Source organism: Phoenix dactylifera, chromosome 16, assembly GCF_009389715.1.
Source record: "Phoenix dactylifera cultivar Barhee BC4 chromosome 16, palm_55x_up_171113_PBpolish2nd_filt_p, whole genome shotgun sequence".
Classification (NCBI taxonomy): Eukaryota; Viridiplantae; Streptophyta; class Magnoliopsida; order Arecales; family Arecaceae; genus Phoenix; species Phoenix dactylifera.
Window position 1 is genome coordinate 1,704,010 of NC_052407.1, and position 26,941 is coordinate 1,730,950.

General features: G+C 45.9%; 1 protein-coding gene across 1 annotated transcript; it reads right to left on the reverse strand.

The window, feature by feature from the left end:
- Window positions 1-4,466: 4,466 nt before the first annotated feature.
- Window positions 4,467-7,115, reverse strand: LOC103710167 (uncharacterized membrane protein YMR155W-like). Its single transcript, XM_008795786.4, has one exon. The coding sequence runs from the start codon at window positions 6,628-6,630 to the stop codon at window positions 4,747-4,749; it is 1,884 nt and encodes a 627-aa protein (XP_008794008.2). The 5' UTR covers window positions 6,631-7,115; the 3' UTR covers window positions 4,467-4,746.
- Between the last annotated feature and the right edge of the window lie 19,826 nt (window positions 7,116-26,941).

Below are 26,941 nucleotides of genomic sequence, written 5' to 3' on the forward strand. Positions count from 1 at the left end.
AGCTCGAACGCTTAGAAAAATTCACCAGGAAGAGTTCAACTCGAGCGATCAAAGTAACAGTTCACTTATTACGTGAAAAAAAGAAAGAAAAGCAAGTACAAATTTGCAAAAGATGTTTTTTCATTAACAAAAGCCCGAAGGCCGAAGTACAAAATTGAGGTCGGTCGTACAACAAATTTGGGAACCGACCTCGCTCATAACAAAAGGGAGAAAGAAAAACAACTCCTAGGGAGCTCCGGCCTCGCCAGCGCCGAGATCATCCGCGATGATCACCTGGGGGACCTCGGCAGGGATTGGCTCGGGACCTTCCTTTGCAAGAGCAGGTACAACTCCGTTGATGACCTCGGAAGTCCCCTCTGTGGGAGTCGCCCGAACCACTTGCTCGGCCCCGGCGGCTTCTCCCCCGACCTCCGCGTCGGCGGCCTCGACCTCGGCCTCCTCTTCCTCCTCGAGCGGCGGGGGCAGATCGGACTCTCCCTCATCGCCGAGCCCCGATCTCGGCCGAATCCCCGAAAGATCGAGCTGAGGGCAGAACCGTGCTATCTGCCACCGGAAGTTTTCAAAGCCCCGGAGGAACCCGTCCACGGTCTCCTCCTCTAGCATGTAGCAGAACTCCTCCGACCCCTTGAAGAGCTCCACGGCATTTTGGGCTTGCTCGAGCGCCCTCTTTTCTCGAACCTCGAGCTGCTCAATCTTTAGGCAGAGAACTCCGCCTTCGTACTTAAATCCCGCGGCTTTGGAGCGGGACTCCATGAGTCGCGCCTCGGCGGCGCGCAGCTCGGACCTCGTCAAGGAGTGGGTGGCTCTCTCTTCCTCGAGCTCGCTGACGATCGCAAGCCACCCGACCTCGGCGGCCTCCCTCCGCGCGAGGGCCTCAGCCAACACGGCCTCCAACTCCGCGAGTCTCTTCTCAGCCGACTCCAGCTGTTTCTGGAATCGCCGAGATTCATTCTGGCATTCCGAGGCGATGAACACCAGAGTATTGATTTCATGAAAATGCTGCAAGGAAAACGACGATAAGTAAGGGTAAAGGAAATGCTGATGGTCGAAAGCAAAGCGAAAAAGTAACCTACCCGAATGGCATTACGATATGTTTGGTCGATGATTTCCTCAAGCCCGAGGGCCTCGAACTTGGCCCGGTTGGCCGGGAGCATCGCGCGGCGGAAAACCGCGCGCGCAACATCAGCATCTTTGAGGGCCGAGCTGCCCTCGCGAATCGGGGATTCTGGGTCGACGGGTCCTTTCCCGGGACATCCCCCGGCCCCCGACGAACTGGGCCTGGCTGAACTCACGGTGGTAGGCCGAGATGCACTCGGAACCCCGGGACCCCTGCTCAGCTCGGGCCCCGATCGCCGTAAACGAACAACAGTCCGGCTTACCCGTTGAGCAACGGGAGCGGGGCAGGCCGGAGGTGCCGACTCAGACGCCCCTCCAGAAGCCGAGCTCGCGCGCTCGGCCGTTAGGGCCTTCTCTCGGGCGGCCGACGACGTTTCGTCCCCGGAACCCCTCATCCCGGCGGGGTGGAAATGGAGGTCGTCTTCACTCTCTTTCGGGGCTCGGGGAGAGCCCCACCGACCTCGGCTAACCTCCTCTTCAGCCGAAAGAAAAGAGATGCGTTGCTGGTCGACATGTGTGGGGTATCTGAAACAAGGAAAGGAGAAAAACTCTAAGTAAGAGGAGAAAGAAACAAATAAAATAGAAAACGAAGCAATATGACCACTCTTACCCTCGGGCCGCACCGAGCTCAGGCCGACGTTCACCAAGGCCTCCTCGCTTAGGAGGTTGGCCAAGTTGATATCCTTCCCGAGACCCCGTAGGGCGTCGAAAACCCTTTGCTCGTCCGCCGTGAGCTCGGAGAGCCTGTTGAGGGCCTTCAGTCGGGGATGCCCCCACCTCGGGTCAAATCCCCACGACACCTCGGATACAAGAAAGAAAAATCTTCCCTTCCATTCATGAATAGAGGAAGGGGCACCTCGAAAAAGGGACATACCACCTCGGAAGGCAAAGTATAACCACTCTCCGTCCGCCGGGTTCGTTTCAATAAAAAACACCGGCGGAAAACGCTTACCAAAGCCGGGATCCCGTGCGCAAGGCAAAGGGACAAAAATCCGACTATGGTCCTCCACGAGTTCGGAACGAGCTGTGCTGGGATGAGTTGATACTCCACCAGCAAGTCGTTCACAAACTCGTAGAGGGAGAACCGCAGGCCGGCCCAGAGTGTCTCGACATACACCACGATCCGACCTGGAGGCGGTCGCGTTACCCGGTCCTCTCGCCTCGCGGGTTCGAGATGAAACCCGAGCCGAAAAAAGAACCGGAAGTGAACTAGCTCCAGTTCCTCCTCCGACAGACTAGATCCGACTTCATTCGGACCAGAACCCATTTGCAGGAAAAAGAGAAGGGGAAGCAAAGGACAAAGGGAAACAAAGAAAAAAGAAAGGAGGACACCCCTAACTAAAGAAGGGAGATGACCTAGGGGGGAAATCGCCGAAAATCGCCTTGAGGCGCCGTCGGAAGGCTCGGTTACGACTGAGAAAGACGAACAGGAGGATAGAAGCGGAGGAAGAAAGGGAAGCAGCCAAGCGAGACCTTTTTAGGGCCAGGTCGAGGGGTTTATATAAACCTTCTGACGGCCCGGATCGGCAGGGCCGGATCCCGCCTTCCGTTCGGATTGCGCCACGTGTCAGCCCCGAAAACCGAAACGGCATATTTATTTTAGGTTGGCGCCTCGAATACGCAATCGAGGCAGTGCCCCGTCGGATTTCGGGGCCCCATCATGAGCCCGCCTCACGAAGCGGTCTCGGAGGACGAAAAGGCGTCGCCCCATCTCCTCTCATTAAAAGCGCCCCGAAATGCGTGGAGCGCCGGAATTTAAAGTCCCCCTGGCCCCACCACAATAATAAAGACAACTACTTCCCGCATCCGAGTTCGCAAGCGACTCGAACTCGGAAGTCGAAGGGTAGTGTTGGGGTAATACAGGTCGCCCCACAGCACGTGAGCATATCACGAGACATGTGATTAGGGGCACCCAACTTCAGAACTCTCGACCTCAGATGAGCCCGACGCATCCGACTTGGCGCCCGACCATGTGCCCGACCTCAGATCTCGCCACCTCGAGAGTCCGACCCCGCCACTCACCTACCGCAGTCACATCTTTCTGTATCCCGATCAGAGACCATACCCTGCCACCGCCCCTAGCATTTAATGCGCGTGGCCTCTGCAGATCTCCGGCTTACTCCACAATTAATGCGTACCTCCGGCTTACTCCACAATTAATGCGTACCTCCGGCTTACTCCACAATCAATGCGTATCTCCGGCTTACTCAACAATTAATGCGCATGGCACCTGTTATCTACGGATCTCCAGTCCTCCACGGCAAATCAGCTCGGCTACATCCAGTCGGCCGGATAACTCCCTGATTCCGACCTCATCCCCTACGGTAAGGCATTAATTCACTTCATCGTGTACTAATTCATGCGACGTGTTCAGTCGTACGGCAACCTCGCCCCATCGCATCACAGGTAACCCAGCGTCCCTCTATAAAAGGAGAACCCCTCCACCTTAGAGGGGGCTGTAAGGCAAGAACTCTGGACACACATTATTTCTCCTCATATACGCTTGCCCCCCTCTGACTTAGGCATCGGAGGGCCGGCGCCAGAAATCTCGGCCACCGACTTTTTGCAGGTTCCCCAGAAGACGCCGTCCGCCGACGGATCGCCGCCCGCTAGTGTTCGCCGGAGCTCCTCCTTCTCGGCTGATCGGTCGTCCCCGAATCCAATTTCAAGCAACAGCAACCATAGCCCCCGTCTCCTGTAACTAAAAATTCAAGTAATCATTGTACCCGAGTCACCTTCCAACAAAATCCTTCCACAGTTTAGAGCGGGGACCGCACCTTTGATTCCGTTCCATGCACCCCTGAGTTCAGAGATCGGAACGGATTGAACTGTGAGAACCGTGAGAATTTGTTAAGTCTCGATCTGCCGTCTTGATCCTTATCCATCTGTACCTATCACCCTAACTGCTGCACCGCTGTATTTATTTCTCCATTCCCTGTGTGAAGGTCAGGTCGAACAGGTAATGGAAGAGCCGTACGTATACAGTAATAGTCCTTTATCATTTATGAACAACTATATATCGACTGGGACGATGGAAACAGACTCTCCAAAACTCTCTGGCTTCTGCCAGAATCCAGCCTGGTTGGATCTTGACCCCGTGAAGAATCGTCAGGTGGCCCATTTTATATAGTATGGGTCGCAGATCCTGGTCTTGAACCTACAGTCCAAACCTATATCAAAACATAAGAATAAAGACAAACCCACGCCACTCAAGGCGCAAGAGATGGAACTCTTGCGGACCCACACGCTGCATGATTGCATCTATCCAAACTATAAGGGCTCAGCAACTTTGTATGCTGCATTATTGGCCTTACACTGGAACTAGAAAGAAAAAAAAAAAAAAAAAAGTCTTACAAGAAAATTTCTCAGTACTAATATAAATTTTTATTTTTTTTTGGTACACCGGCTTCTAATGCCATATCTATATGAGTATAGCCATTCAAATCAGAAACAAAAAGCTAGTCAAACAAGTAAAAATCATTTGCATGGTTCACTTAAAGAAAACGCTTCAAGTGTTGCCTTGTATAGAAAACCATTCAGTCAGCAGCTATGGTAGCCTGTCTAAACATCAGTGGCCCAATACCAATACAAGTCAAAGCAGGACGAATAACAAACCCCCGCTCTTTGGTTTTAACTTTTGTTCTCATCCCTATTTGCCACAACCTCCTCAGAGGAAATAGGCTTGTCCTCCTCCCCCTCTTTCCCTGTGACAATAGCAGTCCCCATGGCCGCCTCATTCTCGGTCTCGGCTGCCGCCGCCCGATACCTCGCATATATATCGCCCTTGTAGAAATTTCTCGTCCTCCATACCAATATCAGTGAAACAAGAGCTCCAAGCACGGTCGCTGCCGTGATAATAATGAAAGAAAGCTTAAAACACTCGACTCCAATGCAAGTCAAGTCCTTGCCTTTAGTCCTCACTAGTCCATTGCTCTGCTTGTCCGTCTCCCTGTCGTACAAATGCCCGGTGATCCTCACGTTCAGTATATACGATCCAATTGGGCTCGCCACGCCGCCAAAGTTGTACAGAGTGGAGTAGTACTTGAGACCGAAGATCTCAGAGATGATAGCGAAGAGTAATGGCCACTGAGCTCCGAAGCAGAAGCCGATGATCACCGATGCGAGGTAAAGAGATTGTGACACGCCGAAGGCGATGAGGAGGTGGCCAACGCAGGAGAGGAGGAGGACGAGAGTGAGCGCGAGAGGCCGGGGAAATTTATATTTGGCATGAACGATCTCGGAGACGAACCCGGCGGTGACCCTGCCGGCATAATTCCATATGCTTATGAGAGATACGAAGGTGCTGATGCTCCGTTTCGGGTAGCCCAACGACTGCCCAATCTGGCCCATGTTGTCGATCGCCGTCAAGGTGCCGCCGACTCCGCAAATGGTGGCCAAGAAGAGGACTGCCATGTCGATGCTGAAGAGCGCTTGGAGGATGGAGTAGTCCTCGCCGCGCTCCGGAGACTTGAGGGTGTTGATGACACGAGATAGGGCTGATTTCTTCTTAGGAGACGTAGTGGCGGCGGTAGTCGTCGTCGGAATGATGGTCGGGGTGGTGGCTGGGACTTGTTTCGGCTCCGGCGGCTGCGCTTCAGTAATCGCCGGTCTTTCGACGGTTACAGAGAGAGGCGGAGGGTTTGCGAGGGCTTGCTTCTTTTTCCTGAAGATCTTGAGCTCTTCTTTGATGACAACTGCGAGAGGGAGGAAGAGGAGGAGGAGGACGATGGCAGCGGCGATGACGTACTCGGAGCGAGAGAAGGTGACCACTTGCCGTTCGACAACGATGAGGACCATGAGGAGGGTGGCGAGGGCGATGGAGATGTAAAGGAAGCAGTAGAAGGGCTTGGAGGTTTTGTAGGGCACGCTTGCCGCCTCCATGATCCGGATGGTGTGGACGAAGACGATGGAGATGGCGGCGGGGAGCCACGCGATGAGGAGGACGAGGGACTTGGAGTCGTCGCCGTAGATGGCGAAGTAGAGCTGGTTGAAGATGGCGCCGCTGAGGCCGACGAAGCCCTTGAGGAGGCCGAGCACGATCCCGCGGCTCTCCGGGAAGTTCTTGACACTGGTGACGAGCGAGCCGGTGTTGGCGAAGGACTGCGAATTGGCCCCGATACATATGTAAAGGTACATCTGCCAGACGGCGGGGCGCGCGATTCGGCCGGTGATGGAGAGGTAGATCATGAGGTAGCCGAAGAGGTTCATGCCGGCGCCCATGGAGAGGACGACCCAGGGAGGGGTGACCTCGTTGATGAGGCCGGACAAGATGCCGACGTTAGCGCCGAGGTCCTTGAAGAAGGACAGGGTGTTGAGTGTCGATTGGTCGTATCCCAGGGAGGTCTTGATGTCGCCGGAGTAGATGCTGAATATGTAGGTGGCGCCGGAGGCCGCCATGATCAGGAACGACGCAAAGAACATGAACCATCGACCCCGAACCACCTGCACCGCCAACCTAAATACATCTGCTGCTAGTCCACTGGTGGCGCCGCCACTTCCTCCGGCGAACACCATTTTTTTCTTTCTCCTTTTTTTCTCCAAACAAAAGCCAACTCCAAATAGCTAGCTAGGAAAAGATTGAATGAGTATCTATCAATCCCTTTGCACACACAGTAGGGATCTACAGTTAGGGAGTTTTAGGTTGGGGAAGGGAAGGGAAGGGGAGGGGCCAACTAATAGTGCATGAAGAGGGGAAGTTTTGGAGTCCACATGGGGCCGGGTGTGGCGCGTGCATTGACTTAATGGATGACAACCGAATAGAAATGGAGACTGACAGCAATCTTGCGTGAGGCGAGGGATTAGAAAAATCCACGAGACTCTGAGCTGTGGGATTACAAAAATGTACATGGGATAGGGAGAGGATACGGACGATGGCGTTTGCTTTGGTTGTCTCTTTGGCCGGAGGGGGAGGGAGATATGATATTTAGCACAGGGATAAATGGAACCATATATTAAAACTTGGTGGCCGACATTTAGTCTTGTTTTGCTGTTGATAAGGTATATCTATCTAGATATTTATTGATCTAGTAATTTAGAGTTGCGGTATGCTATGCCCCACTTACGAGTTTAACCTTACATTGACCTCGACACGGAAGCATGCAATTGAACTTTCGGTGGTTGGGGTGGGCCATTGACGAGGTGTCAGCCAATCATTCGTCGCTTTTAGGTGCGCAGCTGAACTCGTGCGAGTCCCGTAGAATTACGTCGGCAAAAGTGGGCCAAATTTGCTAGCGAAAGCAACAATGATGGCCTTATAATTGCAAGGGCAACTTTTACGTATCTGTTCTTGCGATCTTTTAGCCTCGGCCTAAAAGGTTTGGGTTGTATTTTTTTCGTGGCATCCACCATTGTATCTTATACTAATCTCAAAGTACTTAAATTTTTATTTTTGTCTATCTACACCGATTTTAAAATTGATCGTTGCATCATCCAATTAAAGAAAAAATCATGAGTAGATAAGTGAACTTTTTTTTGGTGCGAAATATACAGTCTTTATCCCGGCTAAAAGTTTTGGGCACTCTCTTTTCTCCTCTTTTATGCACGCATTGAAGTATCTCATTTCCTCCTTTCTTTTAATTTTGAGGAGTAAATACCACCTTGTTTGATGGGGAGGTCTTTTGGTGCATATAACTCAGGCCCACAGAAATAAGCTACTATGACTTATTTTGCACAGAAAATAAATAATTTTAGTTACTGAGAAATATAAGTTCCAGAAGATAGGTGACTGGTTGAACTGGAATAGAAATACTACATCGGTCTATAAGGTTGTGTATGACGTTTGGACACATCAATTACCCTTTGATGACACATTTGACGTTTTTTTTCAAAGAATGTCACATCTGAGATTTCTAGAGTTTAGACAAAAAGTATCACGCAAATTCAGGAGCCACATGAAGTCGTCACCAAGTCCTAAATATCTTTTACCTTTGAAGTGCCTTACTTCCTCCGGGGTGGGAGTGTTCTTAAGAAAGAAAAAAAATTAAAATACTAAAATAACTTCTAAAAATAAAATAAAGAAATTTATTTATTTATTAAATTACATATCAATTTTCTTTTTTTTTTGTCAACCAAAATCTGTTCATTTTGTCTGTCATTATATATCTACATAAACAAAAGACTGCATTTATAGCTCAGAAGAAGGTCTCTAGTTATAAAGAAATCTCAAGCAAAATAGATAAATAAGTCATTTGTAATATTCTTATTACATCTAAATCTATCAAGTTTTAGTAAACAAAATATAGGAAGTTATACATTTTAGCTAGGTAACCTTTTCTTTCCTTGATTTTTGTTTTTAACAAAAAATTCTGTGTTACACATACCCCGGGCTCTTATAGTCTCCCACCAAGTATCGAAAAATTGTTTTAAATTATTTATACATTAGGAATTGAATAAACTCCATACAAGTTCGATTTAAAGATTTCAAGCATCCATACTTTACCCAACCTTGGAAAAGGGTAGAAAAAACCTTTCCCTCATCAAAATAAGCAGGGGGGCAAACAGCTTTTCTAATTAATAAATTACACGAGACCAAATTAATTGAAATCATAGAATTCCTTTTCTACCATTTCAGTCTTTCGATCTGATTGTTTTTTTTTTCTTTTTTTTTTCCTACCAATAGGAATGTTCCTAATAGGTATTGTTCTTATGAGCTGTTTAAAGTCGAAATAGTAATTAAGTTGGACATGAGGTTCCAATAGTTTGGCTTGCTGGGGATAGGCAGTGTTTGGTCGCCTTCTTGCAGCCAAGATACTTAAAGTAGTGCCCTTGGAAATATAGACACTATGGGCTCGTTTGGTTCGTGGGAAGTATTTTCCCTCCTAGGAATATGATTCCTGGGAATTATATTCCTAGGAAGAGAATACCTAGGAAAGTACTTTTGGCATGTTTGGTTAACCATGAGAAAGTGACAAATTTCTAAAGTGCTTATGTTTGGTTGACCATCCACTTTCCTAAAAAAGTTAAGTATAATTCCTATTATGCCCTTAATAAAAATTAGGTCTTTAATGCCTCTTTAATTCTTCTTTAATGCTGAAGGGTCTTTTTGGGATAAAATAAAAAAGGAGTGATTCTCACCTCATGGGAAAGTAACTTTTCCATGTTTCTCATGGGAAAGACTTTCCCATGAAATGTGGGAATCATATTCCCATGGGAATACAACTTTTCCATCTCTCTCCTTTGAAAACTCCAACCAAACAAGAGGCATTTCATTACTTTTCCGTTGACCACACTTTCCCCCCTCCTTTTTCTGCGAACCAAACGAGCCCTACCACGTAGTTGCTAGTTGGCCCATACCAACCTCCCAATTACCCTACTATTTAACCTTCCTAATCTCTTGAACTCTTTCAACTTCTTAGGTCCATGCTTCCTTCTTCTTTAATAATAAGATATAGGAAACCTAACATCTAAGCCTTTTTTTTTTTTTTTACTTTAAGTTTTCAAGAGCAGTCATTTAGGAGAGGTTGGTGGTTAGGCAGGCTCCTACTTAGTTTATAAATGCAATCAAACAATAATAAAACATCCTTGCCAAATCCTGAATATATAATATATATATATATATATGTGTGTGTGTGTGTGTGTGTGTGTGTGTGAGGAAGACATCTACCAAACAACATGGCATTTAATATTCCCACCCAAAAGACCACACAGGCAAAACTTTGATGGAGGTGGTAAACAAATTGCAATGACAACAATATATGAAGATACGCAATAGTCTTGCAATTTCAGTATAATGTTTTTATGATAACAGTAACCGAATCATGGGATTTCTATATCATCCTAGTTGTACGTGTAATGCCTGACCATTTCATCCCATGGGTCAGAGGCGCTTGTCCATATCTATCTTGTTTGGATGCCTAACAGATATTCACAAACAGTTCCCACAAAAGCCAGAGGTGTACATGAGCTATGATCTTGTGAAAAAGAAGTTTTTCATAATCTTATGAGATTAATTATACCAATTCTACCTCTTACTAATTATTTTATATAAGACTTAAACCTTAATGATCCTCAATAATCTCCCCCCTTCCTGTGCGAGTCGATTTCAACTTCTTAAGTTCAATCCATTACTTTCCTATCAAGCTTCATCCTGATTACTCCTCCTTCAAGAGCTCACTTTTCAAGCACAACGCGCTTGTCTCAAATCCATTACTCCACTTCAAGTTCCGTGCAAAATTAGTGATACTCTCCAAGAGCTTATACCACTTATCAAAGAGACAAGAGAGTCCTTTTACCAAAGGGATTTGGTATACATGTCAAATCCAATTTTTTTTCTAAAATCTTAAATTATTAAGTTTCAAACTCGATCATGTATATCAATATTTTTACCTCGCACTAATTATGTTACGTGGGATCGAACCTCAGACACGATCCTTACCGATACTTGGATTATTTATTCTTTCATCCTCAATATTGGTGGTGGTAGTTGTTTGTTGTATTTTCTTTTCATCATCCGCAAGATATTGGTGTCCAACTTTGCATCCAACCAAGAAAGCCTCCTTAAAATGGATCCTCCAATTTCAGCTTCAGTTCCCACCCCCATGACAAAATTCGCCGGAGGGAATTATCGTTTGGTCACAACGGTCCAGGAAATGGAGTTCGAGGGAGCCTAAATGTTTGAACAGATCGATTTAGATACAAAGAAACTCTCGTGTCCATTAAAGACAACTCAATCTAGGACATCTTTTTTGTTACGTAACGTTCGTATTATGCTTAAATATACCCGAATGAGTGAATGGATGAACTAATCTAATTTGATGTTTAACCCAGTCACCCTCACGGCTCTCATGTTGTTCTGGAAGGGTGGCGCCAAGGTGGTCATAGAATGAGAATAATTAATTGTAACCCGTATCATTTTCTCTTACGTGGGCATATATATACCTTTTGTTAATGTTAACCTTTGGAAAGACTTCAATGGAATCTTTAATCCCAATTTAGCAGCGTTTGCTTGACATGTAGCCACGTCCTAGTAGGAACCGGATATTAATTCCATACTCTTTGTTTTTTTTAATGTTCTTTTGTGGAAAAGGGCACCAAAATCCCTGCATCTTTTTATCGGCCGCCGTATGGATAAGTCTCGACAGCACTTTTTTTTTTTTTTTGGTAAAAGCGGCATTTCATATAGCTCTAATATGAGTACATCCAGCCATATCAGAAGAAAGAAAAGAGTACAGAGTAGGGGGTATCCCTCCTACCAATGTCCAAAGGATCTCTCCGAAGTGTCGGGCCACATAAGAGACAACCCAATCAGCTGCGCTGTTTGCTTCCCGAAAAACGTGTAAAGCATGAAAATCGCTCAACTCCTGAGCCAACCTACGAGTATTGCGGATAAGAGGATGGCCATCACCATATCTATCCAATCCTCGAACCCAGTCAATCACCACAGAGGAGTCCCCCTCAAGGCATAACCGCTCAGCACCCAGTATCTGCCTGGCAAAGGATATCCCTTCCCAAGCTGCCCGCAGCTCCGTCCCAACCGCAGTAAGTCCCGGCGTACGACGACCACCAGCTGCTATCATCCTCCCGAGATGGTCTCTGATCACAAAACCAACGCCTCCGGACACTCCGTCTACCGACATGCTACCATCGAAGTTCACTTTGAGATAACCAGGAGGTGGGGGTAACCAAGAAACAAGGACGAACCTGGGCGCTGTGACAGCGGAAGAAGTACCCCAGATGTCTCCGACCATCCCAGAAGAGAACCTCGCGGTAGCTGTGGTGATCTCCCTCGCATGACGAATCGCTCTGTCCACCACCATCCTCGGTGGTAATCTCCTGCCCTCAAACGAGCCAACATTCCTGTCCACCCAAATAGAGTAAGCCAAGTATGCCCAGCGAATCCCTGCATCAGCAGTACTAGGCTTCCGCATGGAAACCCTCAACCAATGAATCAAATCCTGTACCGACTCGACTGAGTGGGGCAATAGGTTCGGTGATCTCCTCCAGATCTCCCTGGCTCTGGGACACTGCAGTAGGACATGATCAATAGTCTCCTCAGTATCTATGCACACCTCGCACCCCTGAGTGATCCTCATCCTACGTCGTGCTAACAAGCTCCTGGTCGGTAACCAGCCCCATGCCACCTTCCAGATGAAAAGCGCCACACGCGGGTGAATCCGCATCCTCCAAATCCATCCCCCCTCAATCTGCCGACCTGGCTCACAGCTCATCAACTGCTGAATATCCCTGGCGCGCACCTGCGACCTCCCTGTCGGCACCCAGACTAGTCTGTCTAGCCTCTCCCAGGCAAGAACTGGTAGGGCCAGGACCATCTCTACCAGCTGCACCCCAAACACCTCCTGAATCAGCTCCTCTCTCCATCGACCTCTCTCCGGCTCCATCAAATCTCTGACCCTGAGACCAGCTATCCTCGCCGTGTCCACCGTCACCGGCAACCTACTAATCGGCTGCTCTGTCACCCAGCTATCCTCCAGCACATCTATGGACCGCCCATCACCAATGGCCCATCTGATCGCCGGAAGCACCAACCCTGCTCTAGCACAAATCTCCCTCCATACCGGTGAGTGGCGGCGACCGCCACGAATCCCAGGCACTAGAGCACCGTACTCGGCCCTCATCAAGGCAGACCACATACCATCCGGCTCTAGCACTACTCTAGCGGCATGTCGTGCCAGTAAGACCTCCCGTCTCGCCACTAGGGACTGAACCCCTAACCCTCCACACCTGGTCGGCTGACATACAGCCTCCCACACCATCAGATGAATACCCCCTCTACCTCCATTCCTCCCCCAGATAAAGTTCCTGAAGATCTGCTCAAGATTCCGCACAGTCGCTACTGGAATGGGAGAATTGGATAGTAAATAAATGGGGATCGAAGAGAGAACTAACCGCACCAAGGTAACCCTACCCATCATGAAAAGTGAGTGTATCTGCCAGCCCTCCAACCTGTGCTTAATACTGAGCTCAAGAAAGGAACAATCCCTACTGCGTAACTGCTGACTAGAAAGCGGCACACCCAAGTACCTCAACATACCCTCCTGTTCTCCCACTCCCAAAATCTCCAATATGGAAGTCTTCGCAGCCAATCTGATCTTCGGGCTAAAACATATTGCTAACTTGGATAAGTTGACCCATTGACCAGACACCGAACAATAGTCCCGAAGAATCCTCTGTATAACTCGTGCATCCTGCCTCGTAGACCGAGCTAGAAGTAGACAATCATCGGCAAACAGCAGGTGGGAAGTCGGTGAAGCGTCCGGCACAGGCCTATAGACCTCCAGCTAGAGATGGGCACTGGGCCGGGCCGCCCACGGCCCGGCACGGCACGGCACGAAGCGGGCCGTGCCTGGCACGGCCCGCCAGCTACAGTGACGGGCCGTGCCTGGCACGGCCCCTTTGATAGGGCCGTGCTGGGCTAGCGAATCCTGGCCAGCGGGCCGTGCCAGGCACGGCCCGCTTCGGGCCTGGGCCGGCACGGCCCGGTCTAGGCACGCGGGCCAAGCACGGCACGGCCCGCGTGCCAGCACGGCACGGCCCATAAGGGCCTGGGCCGGGCTGGCACGCGGGCCTGGCACGGTCCGGGCCTGGGCCCGGCTCGGCCCGATAAAATTTTTTTAATACATTAATAAATTATGAACACTAAGAAATCTTGATTTATGAATATAAAGCCACCTTAATGGTGGGGGGTTTGGCATAGACCCCTACCAGTTTATTAATTTCAATCAAAATGGTACATGAAGGGAGGTTTGGACCTTGGTCTGACCTCTAGATTCTAGAATACAATAAGAAACTAAGAAAGGGCCGAGGTTTGGACCTTGGTCTGACCTCCAGAATACAATAAAAATGTACAATTATAAAAAATTAAGAAATCTTACTAATCATCAGTGATTCAGTGAATCAGTATTCACTCTTCAGTCTTCAGTCTTCAGTCTTCAGTCTTCAGTAGTGTTTGTATCATCATCATCAGAGGATGTTGTATTATGTCCACCTTTATCTTGAAGTCTTGCCTCAGCATCCAGCCAATCCTTGAAGCAGAGAAGCATCTCCACCGTTTCGCCCGTCATCCTACTTCTCTTTTCGTCAAGAACACGCCGACCTGCACTAAAAGCGGATTCCGATGCTACCGTGGACATCGGCACAGCTAAAATATCGCGTGCAATTGCAGACATAACAGGATATTGATTTCTAACACTCTTCCACCAAGATAATACATCTAGATTCTCTATTTGATTTTCATCATATGCAGACTGAAGATCATTTCGTAAATAAAATTCTAGTTCACTACTTAAAGATGAAGAAGATGAAGAGGAACTTGAAGCATGTGTGTGTCTTCTCTGTGCAATGAATGAAAAAATAGATGACGAACGAGAACTACTAAAAGGAGGAATAGAGGTTTGTATTTGTGTTCTAGATCCACGAATTTTTTCATCATATATAGCATAAATATCATAAAGAAGTTGTCTTACCTCATCTTTAGCAGATTCAGCATCTTGATTCATATTTTCAGCGTATGCATCAAGTAAAATTAGCACGCCATTTAATTTAACTCTAGGATCAAATACAGCAGCTAAGTTATGCATAGGATATATCCTGTCCCAATACTCATTCCATTTAGATTCCATTAGGTGAATAATAGGCATTAAAACATCATCATATCTATGTTCTGCAAATTTTTGACTAATTATATATGCTTGTTGTAAAAATGAACATGAAGTAGGGTAATAAATACCAGAAAGAACATTGGTAGCATTATAAAAACTAAGCAAAAAATCTTCCAAAATTTTTTTTTTATTCCAATCAGTTTCAGTCAATGTAAATCCTAATCCACGATCATTAATATATGCACTTAATAAATTTTTATATGGGTATGCATCATGTATCATGCTATATGTGGAGTTCCAACGAGTAATTACATCAAGTTTAAATTTTTTAAAACGTTTACCATGATTTATGCATAATTTCTTAAATTCTTGAAGTCTTGATCTAGAAGCATGAATAAAAGAAACTGCATTTCTAATTTTTGAAATCACATCTTGAATCATGCCCATGCCAGCTTGAACAGAAAGATTTAAGATATGACATGCACATCTAATATGCAGTAAATTTCCATCTAATATGGGATGCAATGAGTCTCTTAATAATACAACAGCAGAATTATTATTAGATGCATTATCAAAAGTAATAGACATAATTTTATCATTAATATTATATGAACATGCAGTTTGATAAATTATATTTGAAATTTGTTGCCCAGAATGTGGAAAATCAAAAGCACGAAAAGCAAGAATACGTTTATTTAATTGCCAATCATTATCAATATAATGAGCAGTAATGGCAATAAAAGAATTACTACCTACAGATGCTGACCAAATATCAGAAGTTAATGAAATTTTTACATTTAAAGTAGAAAGTGTTTCAATTAAATTTTGTTTCATTGCTAAAAAATTGGTCATAGCTACTCTTCTAAATGTACGCCTACTAGTTCTTTTGTAAGCAGGTTGTAGGTTTAATTGAACATATTCTTCAAAATTAAAAGATTCACATAAACTAAAAGGTAATTCATCCTTGACTATCCATTTTACAAGTGCTTTTCTTTGATTTTCATGATTATATGCAAAATTACCTACAAGTAATCCCCCTTGTATATTAAGGCTACTTTGAGTTTGAGCATGAGAATCATGCATCCTATGACTCTCTTGATGTCTTTTTAAATGCCCTGTTCCCCCACTACTACTACAACTATAAAGTTTGGCACATTTTTTACATTTAGCTTTCCAGACTCCCTCAACCATAACTCTATCAAATTCATTCCATACAGTACTAGTCCTCTTACGAGAAGAGGTTTGACCTTCACTCGGTTCACCAGTTCTAGAGGAACTAGGAACAGGGGGTTGGGGATTAGTTTCTTCCCCCTCAGAAACAGGAATGCCAAACTGACTTTCCTCAAAAGATGACATATCTATGATTAATTCAAAAAATAAAAACTAACCGCAAGGAGGAATTGAGTAGAGGGTCGGAGGGCAGAGGCAGCGCCGAGATTCCGAGCTTCCTCTTGTGCTCTCAACAGAAGCGACCTTCTCTTCTCAACAGGAACCTCCTCTTGTGTAGCACTTGAACAAACTAAAAATTAAATTGCTAGAAGAGCACTTTAGAAGAGAGAAATAATAGCAGTAGAGAAGGAGAGAATGAGAGGTTTGGTGTGGTGAGAATGAGGGAGGAATGGGCTATTTATAGAAGCCCAAAAAAAAATTTTTCCCAAAATACCCCTCAATTCAGCCGTTATAGGACTGTTGGGAGGGGCAAAACCGTCTTTTTCCCGAAAATAGCCGTTGGAAACGGCTATTTTCTTCCCCCCTCTCCAGACGGGCCGTGCCAGGCACGGCCCGTCTGGAGACGTTGCGGGCCGTGCCTGGCACGGCCCGTTACCGCCCGTTACGGGCCGTGCCTGGCACGGCCCGTGCCGTGCCGTGCCCGGCCCGGCCCACCAATAGAGGGGCCGGGGGCCGGGCCGGGCTTGCCTTCCGTGCCTCACGGGCCGTGCCAGGCACGGCCCGCTTCATAAGCGGGCCGTGCCAGGCACGGCCCGTTTAGAGTTTTGGCCCGGGGGGCCTGGGCCGGCCCGGCCCGGCACGGCCCGTTGCCCAACTCTACCTCCAGCTCCTGGGTGCTCACTGCCTGCCTAAGAGCTCTGGAGAGTGCATCTGCACATATAATAAAAAGTAATGGAGATAGAGGGCAACCCTGACGTAATCCCTCGGAAGACTCGAAAAATCGGGATGGTGTCCCATTCACCAAGATGGCGAAGGAAGGAGCTCTGACACACCCCATCACCCATCTGATCCATGTCTCATGAAAGCCAAATTCCTGCAGAGACTGCTATACAAAATCCCATCTCATCCTATCGTAGGCCCTCTCCATGTCAAGTTTGATCCCCATCGAGCTTATCCTACTCGATGCCCTACGAAGATCAAACATAAACTCCTGAGCGATAAGAACATTATCAGAAATGCTCCGACCTCCCACAAAAGCCTCCTGCTCCGGGCTGATAATCCTCGGAAGAATATCCCTCAGTCTAACTGCTAGTAACTTCGCCGTCACCTTGTACATGGTAGTACATAAGCTAATCGGACGGAAGTGACTAGGCTCGAAGGCGTCCTGTCGCTTCGGTATAAGAGTGATCAAGGTCCTCTGCCAATCTGTAGACATCACGGTTGTGCTAAAATACTGCTGTATGGCTGCCGTCACATCCTGTCCTACTATCAGCCAGTACCTCTGAAAGAACAATGGTGGAAAACCATCCAGCCCCAGCGCCTTGTCCCCCTCGAGGGACCACATCACCTCCCGAACCTTCCTCTCCGATACCGGCTTGATCAGCGCTGCAGTATCCTCCTCTGCCACACGTGCCGAGAGCAGCACAAAACCCTCTGAACTCCCACTGCCTGACTGTTCAGACCACCTGGCCCTAAAAAACCCCTCCAACACTCTCTGGATCATGTCGGGGTCCTCCACTAACTGCCCAGCCTCATCCCTAATAGCCCTGATCCTATTCCGATGCCTCCTGATCACCGCTGCCTGATGGAAGAATCTGGTATTCCGATCCCCCTCCTGAATCTACTGTACCCTTGATTTCTGTCTCCAGAAAATCTCCTGCTGCCTCAGAAGAGAGTCATGTAATGATAGAAGTGACCTAAGCTCCCCCATCTCCTCATCCTCCAAGCCCCCTCCCTCTACCTCCTGGGACTGTAATCTAACAATGGCATCCTCAGACTCCTCAATCCTCCTGAATATGTTCCCCACTTCCTCATGGTTCCATCTCCTCAACCTTCTCTTTGTTAACTCCAACCTGCGTGACACCCGATACATAGCATCCCCTCTGACCGGGACACCCCATGCCTCCCTCACTATCTCCCAAGACTGTGGGTAACATAACCAGAACTTCTCAAATCTAAAGGGAGAATAAATCGAAACAAGTGTATCAGTACAAACCAGTAAGGAACTGTGATCAGACGCAATCCTTGGCAAATGGCGAACATGATGATTAGGAAAACACTGGACCCATCCGGCTGTGGCATAGACTCTATCCAGTCTCTCCCAGACCCGAGCCTGCCCCTACTGGTTATTACACCATGTGAACTTTGGCCCCGAGAAGCCCAAGTCAATCAAACCATTCGCCATGATGAAATCCTGAAACTCCCTAATCTCCCTCTTGTAAGTAAAGGCCCTCCCCCCCATCTTTTCATGGGGATCAACAATGCAATTAAAGTCCCCTGCCACCAACATAGGATAGCCCTGACTGATAAGCTGAGATGCCTCCTCCCACAGAGCCCTCCGTTCCATAAATTTTGTGCTAGCATACACAGCTGCAAGAACCCACGGTCTGCAATCTTCCTCTGAGATCACTATGATCACCTCTTGGTTGCAAACATTGAAGACATCAATTTTACAACCACCCTATACCCAAGTCACAATAATACCTCCTGACAATCCCTGAGATTCCACTACATAGAACCCCCATGACCTCGGAAGTACCCTTCTCACCTTCTGCAGACTCAACCCGGATAACCAGATCTCGAACAAAACACATATCTCCGGTTTGTGCAGGTGCACTAACCTATGAAAAGCTGGGGCAAAAGAGGGCTTCCCCGCGCCACGGCAATTCCAAAAGAGGGCTCTCATGATGCACACTGCTCAACGGCACCGCCCACACCCCCAGGGTCGTTGCCACCTCTAGCCTTCGAGTTCCCTCCACCACCAATTACAGATTCATTAGCAGTAATCAAATCACTGGGACTCACACCCTTGGCAGAAGCTTTCAGTTGGTTCAGAGCTTGAAAATGAAGTTCACTATTCACCTGTGCCATTTGGCACGCGAGCTCCGATCCCCCCTTATTGCCACCACAAGGAAAATCCTTACCTCCATTGCAAGAAGTCTCCAGTTGTCCACACCCTGACACCAAACCAGAGGAGGAGGAACCCACTTCCAGGTTTGTCCCTAATCCTCCTCCTGTCGAACTCGCCTGGGACGCCTCCTTCCCTCCATCGGGTAGCGGTTGCCCATAGCCAACCGGCTCCACAACCACAGGATCTCCAGTCGTCGCCGTCCCCCCAGCATCGGCAGCCACCTCCTCGCCGGTCACCCTCGCCAATAGCTCCGCCGCCACCAACGCTGCCCATGCCAGCCCCCTCCAGGGCGACTTGCCCCTCCCAAGCCTCTGATCATTCCTCTCCTCCACCTGCCCGGCCACACTTATGTTCGCCGGCGAGAGGGGTGGTGGCAAACTTCTACTTCTCTAGCGATCTTTTCCGACCTTTCCAACCCCGCTTCCACTGGGAGAGGACGCCCGATTTGGTGAAGCTAGGCAACCCCGAGTCGACCCCGGGCCGGAAACCGACATGGCCAGTTGTGACTTCGATGGACTTCGGGCCCTTTTCAGTGGGCTTGGGCCCGGCCCACTGCCTGATATCGGTCCAGAAAGCTGATGCCCCCGCCGAGTCCCCTCGCTGATTCACAGTTGGACTCGGTTTGGCCTCCGGGTTGACTCAGCCCTCGGCCACCCCTTCAATCGGGCATCCCGACTTCATCAGCTCCGGCGATCTTCGCCGGGCTACTTTGGTTGGCTTTTGCCAACCCTCCAGGTCCGGCGAGGAGAGAGGCGACCTCGATCCCCCTTCTCCATGGCCCAGGTTTGAAGCATTGGGCACCGGAAAAGAAGCAGAGCTCGTGCTCGCCCCACCCGGCTTCAGCTTCCGGCTTCCCCCTTGAGGATCCCTAGGACCATTCATCCAGTTCGTAGACAGCCATGGGCCATATACCAGCTTCTCGTCTTCTTCCCGAGGCTCCTTCCCTATCTCCGTACGCCTTGCACAACTGTCATTCACCAAATCCTTTCCAGCCGTCACCGGAGGGGAGAACTCACATGCCGCCTCCCCATGGCCGATGCGCCCACACCTGTAGCAATATTCTGGTAGGTTTTCGTAAACAAAACCCTGCCAGATCTTCCTCTCAATGCCTTCCTTTACTCCTTTCATAAAGATTCCGGGCCTCAGAGGAACTTTGATATCAAGCTCCACCTTCACCCTCGCGAAACCTCGTTTCGTCCCCTGATCAGTAGCTGCATCCAAGGCTAATGGTTTTCCGGCCGTCGCAGCGATTTGTAGGATGGTCTCCTTGGCCCAGAAGTCCAGCGGCAGCCGCGGGAGACGCAGCCATGCCACTACCCGACCAGCACCACCGGAGCCCGTGATGAAGTTCGGCCTCCAGCGTTCTATGGTGAATAGTTGACCGGCCACCAGGAAAGGACCCCTCATCAACATCGCCTCCCGATCCCTTTCGGAAGCAAAACGGACCGCCAGCACGTCATCTGCCATGGTGAAGACCTCTGCATTGTAATCCATGTTCCCCACCCGTCTCAACTCCCTCACTACCCAGTCGGCCGGGACCTTCCGCCCTACACTCTGCATAAACACCGTTGTGGTCTGCCATTCCTTCCTCGTCATCTCCAGCCTCTCCTCGAGGACCTCCAGAACCTCAGTAAAGCGGTTCTGCAGATTTCCCAACTCCCGATCAGATATCCGATGGCGTGTCCAGCTGCCCTGCTTCGCCGTGCCCTTTGCCACCGCCGCCCATGATGCCTCCTTCATCTCAGCCCGGGGAGGGAGATGCCCCAGCCCCTCGAACCTACCAGCCTTCCTAACCTGTCTCTCCTGAGCCTTCTTGTCGGCCATTCTCACTCCCAGCACCCGTTCGAGAAAATACCCAAAAGACCGCACGGTTATTGATGCGGCTCTCTCTCTCTCCTCTCTCCTCTCTCCTCTCTCCTCTCTCTCCTCTCTCTCTCTCTTCTTGTCTCCACAGCACTCACTGCGACCTTTCTGCTTTTTGGATAAGTCATAGATTGCACTTTTCCGTAAGTTGATTCCATTCTCTTTTAATTTCGGAAATCCTACGTCACTTACCTATCTCCCGAATGATAAAAATTCAAAGTAAAATAACCGGTTCCGTAGGGTCTTTATTGATAATCCCAGAAAAATTATTGAACAAACCAGGTGTACCAACTCAATGGTAAACTAGTATTGCACCGCCGAGCTGATGAATTCAGTCTAAATGATATTTTTTTTTTAATTTAGTGTCACGGACGGTAGTATCATTTTTGAGCTACCGGTGGAAGCACGCCAACTATTTGCCTTACTATATATCCTATGAAAAGCTAGAATTTTTGTTTATGATCAATACGTGTCAATAGAAGTACTCGTGCCTCCAATTATTGGTTTCAATGAATCCATATGAGTCAATCTAATCTATTAATGTCTCGGCCATAAAAGTCAAGTAACAGATAAGAGAGATTAAAATTCTTATCACATGATGGATCCATTATATATTTTTTTTATCATTCCTGTATTCTTTATTGCATATGATCTCCTCGTGCCTTGGAAGGCGTGTGCTCATTGACCGTTTTATGTGGCCTTTTCTACTTTAATTTTATTCCGTCCAAATGGCTAGCCAGCTTGGACCCTTCTTTGTGTGAAATCTTTGAAAGCTTGCGCTGTTTGATTGAAGAAGGAAGGTCCCTTTAGAGGTTGACATCAAATAATCTCTCACCCATGGTCGTTTAAGACCAGTATGTTCTGCAAGTGAGAACACAAACTCAGTTTGGCATGCGTACCATGGGGTCAGAGGTCAATGGGAGTAGTAGTGATGGTGAGTGATTAATACTTTTTTGACGATTGTACACAAGAAAAAAACAATCATGAGATATGTGATATTATCGGGGGTACACTCGAGGGTACATTTTTGGATGGACGAGGTGGAGTTGCCGTGTGTGTTCCGAGATGTGCTTTTTTTAATTTTTTTGGTTGTATCCATAAACACGTTAAGAAGGGCGAGATTTGTTCCATTTGCCTTTGGTTGAGTAATTAGTTACTCAACATGATTCTATTGCATCCCAAATGTTCATATGGAGATGCTCCGAAATGCACGCCCCTTTGCGATCACTCTCTTTTCCCTCCTTTTCTTAGTTCTAGATCAAGAAATATTACATTTTATCTATCCTACCCTTTGATCTATATCACAAATGAAATTTGATTCTTGTTCTTGTTCTTTTTTTTTTCTTTTTGCATCCTAACATGCAGTGCGCAAGCGGTAGACTAACTCAAGAGGGAACAATACTAGATACATGGATATGAATCCACTAGATCATAAATAGTTGATGTTGTATTTAATACTCATCCTTCTTTTATTTTGCTTTATATGAATACGTACGTTTTTTAAGGAAATATGCCTTTATTTTTGGTAATATATTTTCTTCATTTTTCGTGTATCCCTGAAAATATATGATACTTGGAGATAGATTTATTAGATCTTATGTTGCTTCCTCACACACCATGAGGTCATGGTTAATTTTTGGATCATCATGCCACTGCTTCCTATTTCCTAGGACAATTACTAGTTTGTGGGCTGTAACTATGTCGTTTTATGATAAGATTACTTCATGTAATGAGCAATAATAAGTGGAATTATGCTTTAGCAGTATTATGACATGACAAAATGTTCCCTTAATGTCATTCTATTCTATATTTTTTCAAGTGGTCACATGTCATTGTTTGATGATATCATTTGTCTAGGATCAATTTTTTTCCCCTTCAATCTTCCTAGATAGAGATTTGACTGTATCACCAATTACAATGCTATCGATTGCGATGCAACATTACTAACTGTTAATGGTAAACATCTTGTTCTTAATATATATTAAAAAAAAAGTTGATCATCTGCCCAAGTCATCTTTCAAAATATTGCCTTCTTTTTTCCTTTGATGATAGCAAAGTATTAATGTCACATTTCACATCTTGATTTGTCGATCCAAGTAGATGAAGTTAAATGTCAGCATTAGGTTTCTGTTGAAGCAATCACTAAGTTGGCACTGGCATAGCATAGGAATAGAAGTCAAAATATGGCATTGTAGAATTTCTAAACCCAAGGAAATTGAAACTAGAGGCTTATAACTCCTAGTAGAATAGTCTGAACATCCAGAAGAAGATAAACGCAACTACTTTTCTTTAGAGAGAACTCATTCAATACGTATTCTAACTTGTCACTACAACTGGCTAAACTATCATGAACCAAATTCAACCATGGATGTTGAATTGAAGTCCATATTTGACACGCCACATCTGAAAGACACGAGCTGGCCGTGATGACAAGCAGAAATAATTAAATAAATAGTAAAAGAAGGATTAAAGGAGCATATGGAGTTTGTCTCATGCTGCCACATCAAATATTATTGCTTGTCTTCATCTTCAATCACCCGGCAATTTGCTTGGCATGTACTAAGTTGTATACATAGTCTTCCCTTTTTCAGGAGGCAAGCTCTACTTGCTTCATTAGGAGAATGAAGGAAACATACAAATCCATGGATCACCAGAGGAGCAGGATAAACCAAAAAAGGAATCAGAACCTTTGGTTTATTTTCATCGATCATGATAACTTATCAATATGTCGCAGATAGGTTGGGAATTGGATCCAATATCTTGGTGAAGTGTCCTCATGATCTTGCTGCAAATTCATAGTTGAGTGTGATTTATGGGAACTGGGATTCCAATTCAACCCCCATCCAAATGTTATTGCCATTCCGATTACTTGATGACCTAAATAGTTCCGTTTCGCTTTCATATATAGAAGATAAGGTCTTGGCTAAAAATCTCTTTGCAGTGCAACAAATGTCCTGCACGAAACTCTCATATATATTTGACTTCATGATCGATTAGTTAGGCTGTTCTATAAACTAAAACTGATCGATGTTAAGATAATTCCAATAATGCAACTTTGCCTAGACTAAATGATCGATGCCTGCCTCGGTTCGGTTTTTGATCTCTCTCTCTCTCTCTCTCTCTCTTTGTGCATAAGATCCATGCGACGAAATTATCGAAATTCAAATACTTCAGAGAGCATCTTCCATATTTGAACTTGAAATGGCCTCCACGTAGAGGAGGGTTTGACCAGTATGCCATTGCTAAATCATGACATCATCTCAAAATTCAACTAGATCAGCTTCAACTTGGCTTAATTATTATTTTAAGCTCGAGGTCCAGTTGGTGATGTTTATGTTTTCGAGCAGTTATTAGTGATCATTGATTCGTTCGTTACCCACGAACTCTTCACGTTTGGCCTGTTAAGAAGCTCTGCCAATCACTTCACACAATTCCTTATTAGTGGAGATTTCAACTGTTAGACCAATAACCATGCATGCAGGGGCTTTAAGATACCCTTGTATTTTGACTAATTATGAAGAAAAATATTCAAAGTTAATCTAGTCTGCACATGTTTCTTAGCCATTTTATTATGAAAACCAAGGTACGTTCTCCAGTAAACAGATATAAGAGACATGGTCATAGTTGTTAATTGAGACCCTTGTTATAAAATTTATACAGAGTTGACTTCAAATAAAATGAAAATTTTTATATAGAAAATAAACGATAGATTACTATTACATTCATGAGCTTTATCCAACTAAACATGACTGGGCGAGCTATTTCTTGAGGTTTTTTTTTTTTGCTAGGACAAGTAAATACCTAACGAGTACGAATACATCCACTAAAATCAGAAAATAGAATATTTCGGAATGCCTGGGGCAACTCCTAATCTCCAACCCACAGGGTACCACCCGCATGAATAGCTACATAGGCGGCCACCCAATCCGCAGCCCTATTAGCTTCACGAAATACATATTTGGTCTGAAAGGCCCCTCCATTGCTCGTCATTGTCCAGATGTCACGAAGCAATGGATGATTTTCTTGGGCTTCAATTGAAAGATACTTCATGCTCCGATCTTAAGCTCCACTTGACTACTAATTAAGCAAGTCTTTGTGGCGCGGACGCTGCCTTGTATCTGCTCGTTCCAATGGACAATCCTAAGAGTAAAATAAGTTTGCATGCCTGCAGGAATTGATCCAGAAAATTTCTTTCAAGAATCAGCTTTTCCGGCCTAAAGCTAGAACTTGCGTGAACTGGTTTGGAGAAATTTTGGCCTGTAGACACCTAGAACTGGTACCCGCCTGGTTGCTACTTGGGGGATAACTTACTTACATGTGCAGCATATTATCACTCTTATTTTAATATTCAAAAGCCTGTTTAGATCCATGTAAAGGAGCGCATTAATTGTTAGCATCGATTTATGTGACTTCCTCCATTGAATTTTATGTAATCGAGCAAGTATCAAGTAACTGAGCTTATTAAACTCTTGTAGTTGCAGGATCTTGTCCAAGGGCCAAACCCACCGGTTGCAGGGACCAAGGCTAGAAAATTTGATATTTTAGTTACGTTGTCTTGGAATTTTATAAGCCAATTACACCTAACAAAAAAAATTGTAAATTGAGTTACATGAATCACTTGCTTTTGCAACCGCATCATCTATGCTACACACACACACACACACACACACACACACACACACACACACATATATATATATATATATATATATATATATATATATATATATATATATATATATATATAGAGAGAGAGAGAGAGAGAGAGAGAGAGAGAGAGAGAGAGAGAGAGAGAGAGACTTTCATGGTAAAGACCGTACTCTGAAGAGAATCAGTATGGTTGAGTGAAGAGTTGATGGAAAGTAAGAGTGGAGGAAAATGAAAGAGAGAAAGGGGGTGGAAGTGGAAGTGGCCACTATATATGCACGCACGTATATATGTGTGTAGATATATATGTGTGTGTATATATATATATGTGTGTGTATATATGTATGTATGTATGTGCATATATAGATAGATAACTAGGTATAATGCCATTCTAGCTCCCATAAAAAAATATCAATTTTTGTTCTAGGAAGAAAACTAATAAAAAAAAACTCTTAGACGTCGTCTTTAATAATTTGCAGTCAGCAATAAATCTTAAATTAATAGAGTTTTTCTGAAAGAGCTAATGAAACCAAAATGGATGGGGAAATTTGATTTTTCTCCCAAATTAAAAAAAAAAAGTATCTCCGAGGCTCTTCTTTCCACCCACCTCACATACCAACAGCCACAAACTACAGCAGCCATACCTACTTCTATTTTAATTTAATATTCTCCTGATACATTGGAATCCATTGTTCTACGTGGGGACAAGGCTCCAATCTTGCGAGTGGGTTAGGCAAAAATTAAATGATTGAATCAAAGGACTGAAACTTTCTCAACTTTCTTCCTATCTTTTCACCTACCTACTTGAACAATAATGCACCCTATATCCTTTTCCCCTTCGGATGCTCCTTGAGCTTAATAAATAAATAAATAAGATATTATAACCATGTCATGAGGATTAAAAAAATGTTCCCCCATGGTGTTGACCTACCATATAAATGGTCAGATTTTCTTGTCACCTTTGCGGCCAACTTGGACGAGTCATTGCTAAGGTTGGACCACAGCAGAATCTGAGGCCCACACCACACAGTGTTAATGTTAGGTCCCGAAAGGGAGTTTCATCATGGCCTGGGATCCGAACTACTGGAGCGAAAGAGAAAAGAGGGCCACTAAGCTGGACATAAGCATGAGTTTCATTGAACTTTTTGAACAAGAAGGCAGCGGTGAGAGCTATTTCTCTTTTCTTCTAAGAAAGTGGTGAAAGCTTTTCTCTATTCTAGAAACTGGGGTTCCTTTCCGACCACATTATGTTCAAACTTTGTCAAAAGGAAATTGGGAATCATAGTGTCATAATATAAAGTTGCAGTTGCCCCAAACTTTGGAAGCAGGCTTTGAATATAAATGCCACAAACGAGGTGTGTTGTTCCAATTAAAATACACAAGGTGTGATGGAACTGATTTTGATAACATAAAGGTATGGTTTCGGGTCATACCGTCATAGTATGGCCCCTACGATCGT

What these genes read in the sequence shown, in the direction of transcription:
- LOC103710167 (XM_008795786.4), bottom strand. Translation starts at nt 6,630, where the DNA reads ATGGTGTTCGCCGGAGGAAGTGGCGGCGCCACCAGTGGACTAGCAGCA.